Source organism: Elephas maximus, chromosome 17, assembly GCF_024166365.1.
Source record: "Elephas maximus indicus isolate mEleMax1 chromosome 17, mEleMax1 primary haplotype, whole genome shotgun sequence".
Taxonomy (NCBI): Eukaryota; Metazoa; Chordata; class Mammalia; order Proboscidea; family Elephantidae; genus Elephas; species Elephas maximus.
The window spans coordinates 15,877,409-15,889,857 of NC_064835.1; the positions used below are offsets into that span (position 1 = coordinate 15,877,409).

General features: G+C 40.3%; 1 protein-coding gene across 1 annotated transcript in view; it reads left to right on the forward strand.

Annotated features, from left to right (window-relative positions):
* Nucleotides 1-9,746, forward strand: part of CRTAM (cytotoxic and regulatory T cell molecule) — a 32,122-nt gene extending 22,376 nt beyond the window's left edge. The window contains exons 7-10 of the mRNA XM_049856929.1: nt 1,423-1,503; nt 3,400-3,546; nt 6,537-6,623; nt 9,490-9,746. Coding sequence (XP_049712886.1) covers nt 1,423-1,503; nt 3,400-3,546; nt 6,537-6,623; nt 9,490-9,602 — 428 coding nt within the window. The 3' untranslated portion in view covers nt 9,603-9,746. The remainder of the gene's footprint in view (nt 1-1,422; nt 1,504-3,399; nt 3,547-6,536; nt 6,624-9,489) is intronic.
* Nucleotides 9,747-12,449: the final 2,703 nt, after the last annotated feature.

Sequence of the window (12,449 nt, forward strand, 5' to 3'; positions counted from 1 at the left end):
TATAGTTTTATTAATTACTGTTAATAATACCCATTTTCAGTAAAGAATGGGTGTTTTCATTCCCCTCGGGGGCCACATAGTGGCGCTGTGCAGCGGGCTATAAAGCCAGAGACGGCAGAGAAGGAAAAAAAAAGAGAAAATAGGGAAGATTAGCAACAAAAGAGCTATCTTATTTTTATTATTTTTCTTGTCTAGCAAAAATTTTATAGTATGTTCCACTTCTAAGGGAAGGCAACCATAGGCTTGAACAGCAACTGAGCCTATTTTTCAACACACAAATCATTGCTTTGTGCATTTCAGACCCAGGTTCTCTTGTCACAAATCCGGGAGGCCATTCCTCAATATTCAGTTGTTATCTTGAAGCATCCTTCCCCCTAGTAGGCCTGATTCAGGAAGGAAGTATAGGATACTTAGCATGATACAGTGGTTTAAAATTTGGGCTCTGGAGTCAAAAAAAAAAAAAACAAAAAAACTGAGTTTCAATATTGGCTGTGCCGCTGACTTGATGTTGGACTTCATGCAAATTACTAACTGTCCTAAGCCTCTGCTTTCTCAGAGCTGAGGTACAAGGCCTAGCCCAGAGTCAAAAAACAAACCAAACCCGTTGCCGTCGAGTGGATCCCGACGCATAGCAACCCTAGAGGACAGAGTAGAACTGCCCCATAGAGTTTCCAAGGAGCACCTGGTGGATTTGAACGTCCAACCTTTCGGTTAGCAGCCATAGCTCTCAACCACTAAGCCACCAGGGTTACTTAGCACAGAGTAAGTGTTCAATAAATGTTTACCTTAAAAAAAAAAAAAAGAGCAAAGCGAGTCTGGCCATTTGCAATTTTTTTGCTAAGAAATTATTTCAAAAATGACCTTGTCATTGTTTAAGGTGGGTCACTTTTTTTTATTTCTCAAGCTGCTTTGGGAAGACTGTAGAGATAGAGATGGAGAGAGAGAACCCCTGTGTAGTGGAAAGGATTAATCCCCAGGTTAGAGGCTGGAGGCCACCTAGAGTCATCTTGGAAGAAAGGTCTGGTGATCTACGTGCAAAAAATCAGCCGTTGAAAACCCTGTGGAGCACAGTTCTACTCTGACACACATGGCGCCACCATGAGTCAGAGTCGACCTGAGAGCAGCTGGGTTTTGGTGCATATGTATCCAAGCCGAAAAAACAAACCCATGGCAGCTGGTTTTTGGTATATATACATACACACACACACACATTGCCATCGAGTCGAATCTGACTCGTAGCAACCCTACAGGATAGGACAGAACTTCCCCATCGGGTTTCCAAGGCTGTAATCTCTACAGGAGCAGATTGCCACGTCTTTGTCCCACAATACAGCTCTACACCTATCTATGTGGGTACATATAATTACACTATATATATGTATGTATCCTGTATACATCATGTCTTGCTTTCTTTCACTTTAGTCACAATAACGCAAATTTTCGGTGTATCAGAGAATGACAAGAAAAAGGATGGAACCATTGAAGATCCTGACTTGATCACTAGTAAGTTCCACCCACTGCGTTTAGAATAAACACTTGACGTTCTAACCTCTTAATCAATAAACCCAATGGCCTTTTTCAGTCCTCATTTTTCTTGACCTTTCTGCCCGATAGACATGATTGGATAGGTAATCACTCCCTTGTCCCTTCTCGACTTAATCGCCTTCCTGGCTTCCTTGACATACTCTGCCTCGTCCAGTTCCTTTACTGCTAACCACTCCTTCTCTGTCTTTCAGCTGACTCCACGTCCTCCTCCTACTTCTTAAATGGAGATACACTTCTGAGTCTACTTCTCCATCATCTGTGCATTCCTCTCCTGAAGAGTTTATCTGTTCTTAAGATTGTCCCTGATGCCACTAAGCAGAATATTTTGTACTTGTATTTCTAGAACATTCTCCCGAGCATTGGTCCCTATTTCATTCCATTTTCTACATATCTCTAGCTGAATATTCTGCCATCTCCTCAAACTCAACATCACTAAAAATCAAATAACATCTTTTTCTTTTCTTCAAAAAATCAGCTTGTCCAAGGCATCCCACGGCCCAAAACCTTGGGGTCATCCTTCACTCTTTCCTCTCCAGGCAGTTTCCAAGGACTTTTGAGTCTTTTCTTTCAGGCATTTTGTTCATTATCTCTGCCACTACCCTAATCCGGACGCTCATCATAATTGGCATGAAGTAATGCATTTTCGGTTTCTTCTCATCTGGTCTGTTTTTGACACCCTGCTGTCAAACACCCCTTCACGTCTGTGTACAGAAAACTTCTATGGCTTCCCACAGTCCACAACACAGAGTCTGAACCCCAAAACTCTACCACCTACCCCTGCAGTCCCTCCACCACCTACCCCTGCAGTCCCTCCACCACCGACCCCTGAGACCCTCCGCTGCCTACCCCTACAGTCTTTGCACCACCTGCCCCTGCAGTCCCCGCACCACCTACTCCTGCAGTCCCTCCATGGCCACCTCCGCAGTCCCACCTCTAAGCAGTCCCTACACAGATTCACATTTTTCTCTGAAAACATCATCCTATTTCTATTGCATGGTTCTCATTTATCCTAACTGCCCTTGATGGAAGGAAAGACCGCATCACTCCTCTGCTTCTTCCTGCTCCCCTCTTCAAAGCCAACGTCTTCACTGAAAACCTTCTCCACCAGCTCAGCCCTCAGGGACCGTTTCTACCTCCAAGTACTTGAATGCATTATTATATAAACTACACAGATGGATCTAGCCTTTAGCCTATCTTACTTTTGTTTGCTTTCATTAGTTCATTTGTTTACATGTACAGAGAACTTCCCCCTAAAACAAGAATTATGTCTCATGTAGAATTCTACAACACAGCTGGCACTACTAAATTGCTTGTGGATGAAAAGAAGGAGCCAAGATTTTCAGCAAAACAACAATCCATAGAATCTAAGTTCAGAAAGACCCTTGAAAGTCCATCTAGTTTATCCCCAGATACCTTCATGGAGGACCACAGTTAACTTAGCCATAATAAATGAATTCTCATTTGACTTGGATAATATTCCAAGCTTCTTAACAATTTGTACTGTGACATAATTGCACTTGGCTAAGAAATCATTCCTTATGACTAATTTGAATCCCCCAACTGTAATTTAAGTCAACCTTCTTGCAAGCTTTCTCTAGAAATGAAAAATAACTCGCTCAATATCTATGTAACTTAAAGACCATTTTCAAAACATCCTACAGGATTGCTTTGTCTGTCTGTCTGTTTGCTTCTTTTTAGAGACTGAAAAATATGAGCCTCACTACCTTCACAGTCAAGCTCTCCCCTATCTCTTCATCTGAACTGCCCATCAGCCTAGACTGCATTTTCAAAGTAATGTATATATTTCTCAGTGACAAAAATAAACTGTCTAAAATCCTTTTGTTTCTCTTATAGAAGAGAATTCCAAGTCTCTAAGCTTGGCGAGTAAGAAAAGTGGCATAATCCTACTCAGCCTTGTGTCCTTCCTCCTTTTGGCCCTCTTCATCATCATTCAGCTCTTCATAATGAAGGTGTGGAAGTCACGTGCCGTATGGAAAAGAGGTGAGTGGGCAGAGAGCCTGATGGAGGCCACAGGATGCCAAAGCAGCTGTCAACTAAAGCTTGCCCATTAGAGCTTGCGCAGTCCATTTGCTAAGTGTTGTCACCCGAGGAACCAGTTATTTTCCAGGAAACTTGGAATCTGAATTTCCCAGGGCTCTAAAGAGGACCCCTGGTGGCACAGTGGTTAAGAGCTACAGCTACCAACCAAAAGGTCAGCAGTTCAAATCTACCAGCCGCTCCTTGGAAACCCTAGAGGGCAGTTCTACCCTGTCCTGTGCGGTTGCTATGAGTCAGAATCAACTCGATGGCTACGAGTTTCATTTTGTTGTTTTTGTTTTATAGTCAAAGAACGGAGCCCTGGTGGCACAGCGGTTAAAGTGCTCAGCTGCTAACCGAAAGGTCAGCAGTTCAAAACCAGCAGCGGCTCCCTGGGAGAAAGATGTGGCAGTCTGCTTCTGTAAAGAAAGCCTTGGAAACTCCATATAGCAGTTCTACTCTGTCCTATAGGTTGGCTATCAGTTGGAATTGACTCGATGGCAGTGAGTTTGATTTTTGGTTTATACTCAAAGAGTTTATGACCAAGAAAAACTAGAGTAGCTCTGGGAATCAGCATTAAGTCAGAAGCTTCTGTTCACAGATGGATATGAAGTAGAGAGCTCATTCGTTCATTTATTCAGTAAACATTTGTTGAGCACCTACTGTCTGCCAGCTACCATTACAAGCACTGTCAAGAGGACACGCCAGGTCTATGCTCTCAAGGGGTTCACATCCTAGGAATGACTGACAAAGGTTGACTATAACAGACCGTTTCCATTTCATTCCTACTTTCCAAGAATGCACTCAATCTTACTCTATCATAATAGTAAATTTTTTTCTAAACTTTATTTATTTTTTTGTTGTTGTTGAGAATACACGCAGCAAAACATACACCGGTTCGGCAGTCTCTACATGTACCATTTAGTAATATTGATTACATTCTTCGAGTCATGCAACCATGCTCACCCTCATTATCTGAGTTGTCCTCCCCCATTAACATAAACTCACTGCCCCCTGAGGTTCCTATCTAATCTTCCCAGGCGCTGTTGTCAGTTGGATCCCGTATCAATAGATCTTAAAAGAGTACAGTGCTCAAGGCAGACATTCTTTACTAGTTAAGCTAAACAATTATGTGGCTTTAAGAAGACTTCAGGGGATATTTTGGGCTTAAGGTTTAAAGATAATGTCAAGGCAGTAGCTTCAGGGGTTCATCCATCCGCCATGGCTCCAGAAAGTCTGGAGTCCATGAGAATTTGAAATTCTATTCTGCATTTTTCTCCATTTGATTGCAGTTAATAAGTTGTACACCTGTTAAAAGTTAAATTGGCAAAAGTTATATGACAGATATATTTATAACAATGACCCCCCCCCCCCAAAAAAAAGAGTGGCTGCTGAGGCTGCTTGTGTACAACCAAACACCTCAGGGGATTTGGTTCCTTGGTTTGGAGGTTTAGGGTCATGGTTTCATGTGGCATCCCAGTTAATTGACCTAATAATGTGTTTAGTGCTTCTGTTCTATCTCCTAGTTGATTGAGCAGTGCCTGGGGTCTTAAAAGCTTGAAAGCAGCCATCCAAGGCACAACAGTTGATTGGTCTGTATTCATCTGGAGCAACAGAAAAAAAAAGGAGAGTCAGGAATAGGAAGAGAATATGGAATGTGGGGCTAATTGCCTCCATGAATAACTGCCTCTTTGCCATGAGACCAGAAGAAATAGATGGTGCCCAGCTACTATAATAGTAATTTTTATCTGTGTTTTGATTAAAAAGTTATCATTGGAGACAAACAAAAAAATATATTATTTAGCTAGCATGGGGGATACCTATTAAAATGCATACACTCAACACATGTCCAAGCTGGAAGGGACCTTAGAAGTTATCCAGAATAACCATCTACTCAATTTATTCCATAAACATATGCCAGGATTAAATTCCTTTGTTAATTCTGAGTCATTATCCAGCCCTGTGCTATCCAATAAGTAACTACATTATGGCTATTGAGCGCTTGCAGTGTGGTTAGGCCCTACTGAGTTGCTCTGTAAGTGTAAAATACATACTGAATTTCAAACACTCCATATATACACACACAAACACACAAAGAGTGTTATCTATCTAATAATAAATCTTTTGGATCTACTGAGTTAAGTAAAACCTATTATAAATTTCACCTGCTTTTTTCCATTTTTACCACGGCTACTAAAAAAGTTTAAATTACACATGAGGCTCAGATCGTAGTGCTATTAGACAGTGCTGATCCTGCCACATGTGGCTTAGACACCTCCAGGAACAGAGAACTGATTGTGCCCCAAGGCAAAGCATCATGTCTTTTAGTAGCTCTGACCCTCTTGAACGTACCACTTCTCCTAGTTTACTATCAGTCACTCTAGATAGTCAGCATACACATCGTAAACAGACCCAGGGACAGGGTCTGACTTTTTAGCTGTACCTGCACAATAAGCAAATATAGTATTCTTTCAAAACCTCCCATTAATGCTTCACACCAGGAGTTCTTTAATGACTCCTTAAATTGCTCCTTCCTGGAGAACAATACTTGATTCTAATCTCCTATCATATTGACCTCCCACAACTCTTATACTGCCTAGCACAGTGCCTGAAGGAATCATAGTAAAGATTCCACAGCTATATTGTTAATGAAGCCGCAGAGTATGGAAGGAGGAGTGGTAAGCCTATTATTGTATAACAGAGGTGTCATCTGATCCAAACATACATTTCTACATATAGAAGATGTCTATACTCACTGCTGTCGAGTGGATTCCAACTCATAGTGACCCTATAGGATAGAGTAAAACTGCCCCAAAGGGTTTCCAAGGAGTGGCTGGTGGATTCAAACTGCCGACCCTTTGGTTAGCAGCCAAGTTCTTAGCCACTGGGCCACCAGGGCTGCAGATGATGTCTATGGGGTCAGAAATTAATAACTTGATTTTCTTTTCTTGTAGAAACTGAAATTCCAGGTCACATGATAGAAAGTAACAAATCTAGGTCAAATACTGAAGAAACCTCATCCCAAGACAAAAACAGCCAAAGTAAGTAAACTGTATGACCTGACATTTAAAACTAAGTTTCGCTCATTTGTTGCCTGTAAGAGGGAGGGTAAAACAGTTGCCTTCGAGCCAACTCGGACACATGGTAACCCCATGTGTGTGTGTCAGGGTAGAACTGTGCTCCACAGGTTTTCAATAGCTGATTTTTTTAGAAGTCAAATGCCAGGCTTTTTCTTCCAAGGCACTTCTGCATGTCCTCGAACCTCCAACTTTTCTTTTAGTAGCTGAATGTATTACAGCACCCAGGAACTCCAAAGGAATGCAAGGTTTAAATAATTCAAGCAAAAACATTGCAGGTCTTTTGGATGACTTCATTGTAATATCTCAAGGGAAATGAGGAAAGTTTAAATGGGGAGAAGATTGTGTGTGTGTGTTCTTGACAAAGGTCTAATAGGCAGAAATTAGAACTATAGTAAAACAGCCATCTTAAACCTTCCAACTATTTATTCCCTCGGTGCAAAATAACTTACTCCATCTGCTGAGAGTGGCAAGAAATGCTGGAGCTGTGTCCCTCCCTTCTATTCATTTTATTGAGGTTTGTGTAGGACGCCTGTCTTTTACAACTGCCTTTTTTTTTTTTTCCACCTGGTGGAGTGTGAGGGAAACCCTGGTGGCATAGTGGTTAAGTGCTACGGCAGCTAACCAAAAGGTTGGCAGTTTGAATCCACCAGGCGCTCCATGTAAACTCTGTGGGGCAGTTCTCCTTTGTCCAATAGGGTTACCACAAGTCGGGATTGACTTGACGGCAATGGGTTTTGGAGTAGAGTGTGAAATGGAAAGAACAGGTGTACCAGCAGGGAGAGGGACATGAGGGAGCTGACTGTAAAAACTGGAAGTGGGAGGGAAAGTGTAGGTAATTGATACACAATCTGTTCTGTTTTTATAACGTCATGTGTTTCTGTAACATCACTTGCCTCATAGTCGATCAACAAATAGGAGAACGATGTTAGCGTAATGGAATTTTTCCTAGGCAAGGGGAACCAAAACAGTAGAGGAAGAGTTACAGCCTTCAGTAAGAAAGGACAAAGCCCTGAGTTCAGCTGTTGAACAAGTTGAACGCCTTGTATTTCAATTTTTTTTTTTATTAAAATGAGTACCTGCACTCAGGCCTCCCACCCCCAGAAAGATACCCTGGGTGTGCAAACGGTTAACATGCTTGGCTGCTAACTAAAAAAATGGAAGCTCAAGTCCACCTATAGGTGTCTCAGAAGAAAGGGCTGGTGATCTGCTCCCGAAAAATCGGTCATCGAAAACCGTGCGGAACACAGTTCTACTCTGACACACGTTGGACTACCAAGAGTCCGGGCTGGCTTTACGGCAACTGGTAAGGGCTCGCCACGGCTCAGGAGAGGTTGCAATTCCTGCACTTCCATCCGCCTAGCCTCGGCGCTCTCAATCCAGCACTTCAACTCTGTTGTTTTTGCACATTTAGAAAATATCTTCTGGGGCTGCCTCCAGCTTCAGTTAGTGCTCTGTTTATAAAGTTGCATAGGTTTTGAGGGGTCTGCCCCTTTCCCCATTAATAAAAACACAAACAGTTGCCATACAGTCAATTCCTCTTAGCGACCCCGTCGGTATCAGAGTAGAACTGTCCTCCGTAGGATTTTCAGGGGCTGATTTTTCAGAAGTAGATCTCCAGGCCTTTCTTCCAGGCCTTTCTTCCACCTCTGAATGGCCTCAAACCTCCAACCTTTCAGTTAGCAACCAAGCATCCTAACCTTTGCACCACCCAGGGACTCCCTTTTTCCTGTAAGCCCTTTAAGGTGCAGTTTTGCTGAAGGTAATGTTGTTGTTTCTATCAGCAACACATGTTAGTTACTTTATAGCAGAACTGCCTGTATATTTTATTTCAGATTTGCTAGTATATTGTCTATGTAGCAAGACTTTAAGGAGCCCTGGTGGTGCAAAGATTAAGTGCTTGGCTGCTAACCGAAAGGTCAGTGGTTCGAACCCACCAGCCACTCCACAGGAGAAAAGACCTGATGATCTGCTCCTGTAAAGATTACAGCCTAGGAAACTGTATAGGGTAGTTCCACTCTTTTTTAGAGGGTCACTATGAGTCAGAATCAACTCGATAGCAAGACCTCTAAAAAATTAGAATACAGCAATGCATTCAGGCTATTTGTATGCATTGGCGAATTTTAGATTTGATTTTATAAGCCATTAATATAATGACCTGAAACTATATTGTCCAATAAAAATGTTTTGAGTAAATGGGTTCAACTTTGTTCAAAATAAATATTTACCTTCCAGAAAATAAATACTTTCTTTCAACTTCCCACCCTAAGAGCTACATGACCTACATCACAGAGTTATACACAGATGGAAAAACAAAGTGGAAGGGAAACGCACAAAGTTCACAATGAAAAGGCACACATACTCAGGTACTAGAGGATGTTGTGTAGTGCTTCCTGCCACTAAAAACTCAAAAAACTCAGCTCCCTGACACAGGAAATGTTATTGCAAGGCAGCCGCGTTGTCCCCTTAGTGGATCAGCCCATAGGAAGGAGCACAACTGCTGTGACACGATTAACATACGCTGAGTGCAATGCAAGGTGGTGTCCTCCAAAGAGAATCTGCTCCAGAGCCGGGGCAGCAAAATGAGAACTATACCACAGACAGCACGCCTCAGAGTTTAAAAAAACATAACCTATTATGCTTGCCGCTACTTCAGAGACTCTACTAGGCTGTGTGGATCAGGGTCAGAGTGACCAGCTAACATCTTGCTGTGAAGGGAACAGCACTTTTTAAATGATAGGTTCTAGTGAAATTACTTAAAAAAAAAAAAAAAAGCTTTTTTTTTAATCTGTTCTTCTTATCTCCAAATAAAAACTGATGGGATGAAAAGGACATAAAGAAGACTTTGACTCCAAGGAGGTTACTTTAAAGACTGACTTAATGAAGAGCAACAAGCACCTGCAACGTCAGGGAGAAACTGTGCATAATAATGAAGAGGTCTAAACAGTCGTTGAGCTTCATTGGTAAGGAGTGTCTGCTTAAGCACTGTGCTGTTTTAAAGAACTGTCTACAAGGGATCAAGCTGACAACAGCAACTCGAAAGATTAGATGAGAAGCTTAAGAGAGTAGTGAGTTTATGTTAATGGTGGAGGGATAATTTGGAAAAGGGTAGTGCGAATGCTTGCACAACTTGAAGAATGTAATCAGTGTGACTGAACTGTACATGAAGAAATTGTTGAGTTGGTGTATGTTTTGCTGTGTGTGTGTGTATATATATATATGTACATAATAATGAATGGGTCTGATGAACATGAACGTCCCAAGCTCCAAGGAGTTAGTTCAAGGTAAACTGAAAGATTATATTTTCTTAGATTTTCTTGCCAAATCACATGAGCTAACCTGATAAACCAGTGTTTACCTGGACACGTCATAAGAAAACATGAATTTAATTTATTGTCTATTAACCTAATGAATGCTTTTAAAAAAAGATAACTTTATTTAGTAAAGAGCAAAATCCATATTTGTCTTTCTAGTGGCTGTATTCCAAGTTGTACTTCCTGCTATCACTTTCACTGCTTTATAGCATGTCTCTTTTTTTTTTAATCATTTTATTTAAGGTACAGCAAACTCTGGTGTTTATGTGATTTCTTAAGAATCACAAAGTTACAGAAAGTTGTCAAGGTAGTACAAAGCATTTTTCCCCCTGAACCATTTGAAAGTAAGCTAGCATGGTGCTTCCTCATCTCCCAAATACTTTAGCATGTATTGCCTACCAACAGGGTCAGTCTCCTCTACAACCAAAATGTAGTCATCAAAATCAGGAAATCAGCATTGATATATTTCTACTAACAGTCTTCAGGTTCATTCAAGTTTCTCCAATTGTCCCAAAGGATCGAGTTCAGGATTATTTGTTTCATTTTAGCCTCCTTCAGTTTGGAACTTTCCTTACCTTTCATAACTAACATTTTTTTTAAAGATTACAGGCCAATTATTTTGTATGCTCTCCCTCATTTTGGGTTTGTCAGGTGTTTCCTTGCGATTAAATTCAAGTTATGCAATTTTGACAGTACTATCACAGAAGAGATGTTTATCTCATTGCAGCCTATAAGGTGGTACCTGATTTCAATTTATCCCATTTTATTGGTGATGTTCACTTTGATCACCTTATTAAAGTTGTATATACTAGACTTCTTCACTGTAAAATTACTCTATTTTTCTTTGTAAATTAATAACATTGGGGGGGAGATACTTTTTAAATATGCAAATGTGCTATTCCTTATCAAATTTTTAAGTTATTCATTTATTTATGTATATCCGTATAGACTCAAGGTTTCCTTTGTTATTTAATGTCTATATGTTTGCAATCTGTTACTGTCAAATAAACATATCACTAATTTGATCCACGAATTGTGGAAGGTGTCGTCTGCATCCTTTTGATATGTACCCATCAATCTTTGAGAACTTTCTCACTTTCTGGTGCAAGGTGTTCCAGGTTCTTCTTATATTTTCCTGCCCTGGTCTTGGAATCAGCCATTACTCCAAGAAGCTCTGGTTCCTTTTAGTGGAAAATGGTATTTAGAAGTCAAGATCCAGCTGCTACTGAAAAGAGAAATCGACAGTCCCACAATAATAGTAGACTTCAACACACCACTCTTAGTAAAGGACAGAACATCTAGAAAGAAACTCAACAAAGATACAGAAGACCTAAAGGCCACAATCAACCAACTTGGCCCCACAGACATGCATAGAACGCTCCACCCAAAGCAACAAAGTATATATTCTTTTCCAACACACATGGAACATTCTCCAGAAGAGATCACATCTTAGGCCACAAAGCAACCCTCACAAAATCCAAAACACTGAGATAATACAAAGTATCTTCTCTGATTACAGCACCATAAATGTAGAAATTAATAACAGGAAGAGCAAGGAAAAAATCAAATACATGTAAACTGAATAACACGTTGCTTAAAAACTACTAAGTAATAGAAGAAATCAAAAATAAAATGAAAAAAATTCCTAGAATCAAGCAAGAAATGAAAACACATCATACCAAAACCTTTGGGACACAGCAAAGGCAGTGCTAAGAGGTCAGTTTACAGCAACAGATGCACACATCAAAAAAGAAGAAAGGAACAAAATCAAAATGTTAGTTATACAACTCAAATGAACAGAAAGAGAACAGCAAAAGAAGTGCACAGCCATGAGAAGAAAGGAAACAATAAAGATAAGAGCAGAAATACATGAAATAGAAAAACTATAGAAAGAATCAACACCAAAAGTTGGTTCTTTGAAAGGATCAATAAAATCAATAAGTCGTGGGCCAAACTGACAAACAAAAAACAGGAGAGAATGCAAATAAGGAATGAAATGAGGGACATTACAATAGACTCAACTGAAATAAAAAGGATAATAACAGGGTACTATGAAAAACTACACTCCAACAAATTTGAAAACCTAGAGGAAACGGACAAATTTCAAGAAACACACTACCTACCTAAACTAGTACAAACTGAGGTTGAAAATCTGAACAGACCCATAACAAGAGAAAAGATTGAAAAGGTAAAAAAAAAAAACAAAAACTCCCCCCGCCAAAAAAAGTCCAGGCCCAGATGGCTTCACTGGAGAATTCTAGTAAACATTCAGAGAAGAGCTCACACTGGTACTACTCAAACTATTTCCGAACATAAAAAAGGAAAAGATACTTTCAAATTCATTCTATGAAGACAGCATAACCCTGATACCAAAACCAGGCAAAGACACCATAAAAAAGATAATTACAAACCAATATCTTTCATGAATATAGTTGCAAAAATTCTCAACAAAATTCTAGTCAATAGAATTCAGCAT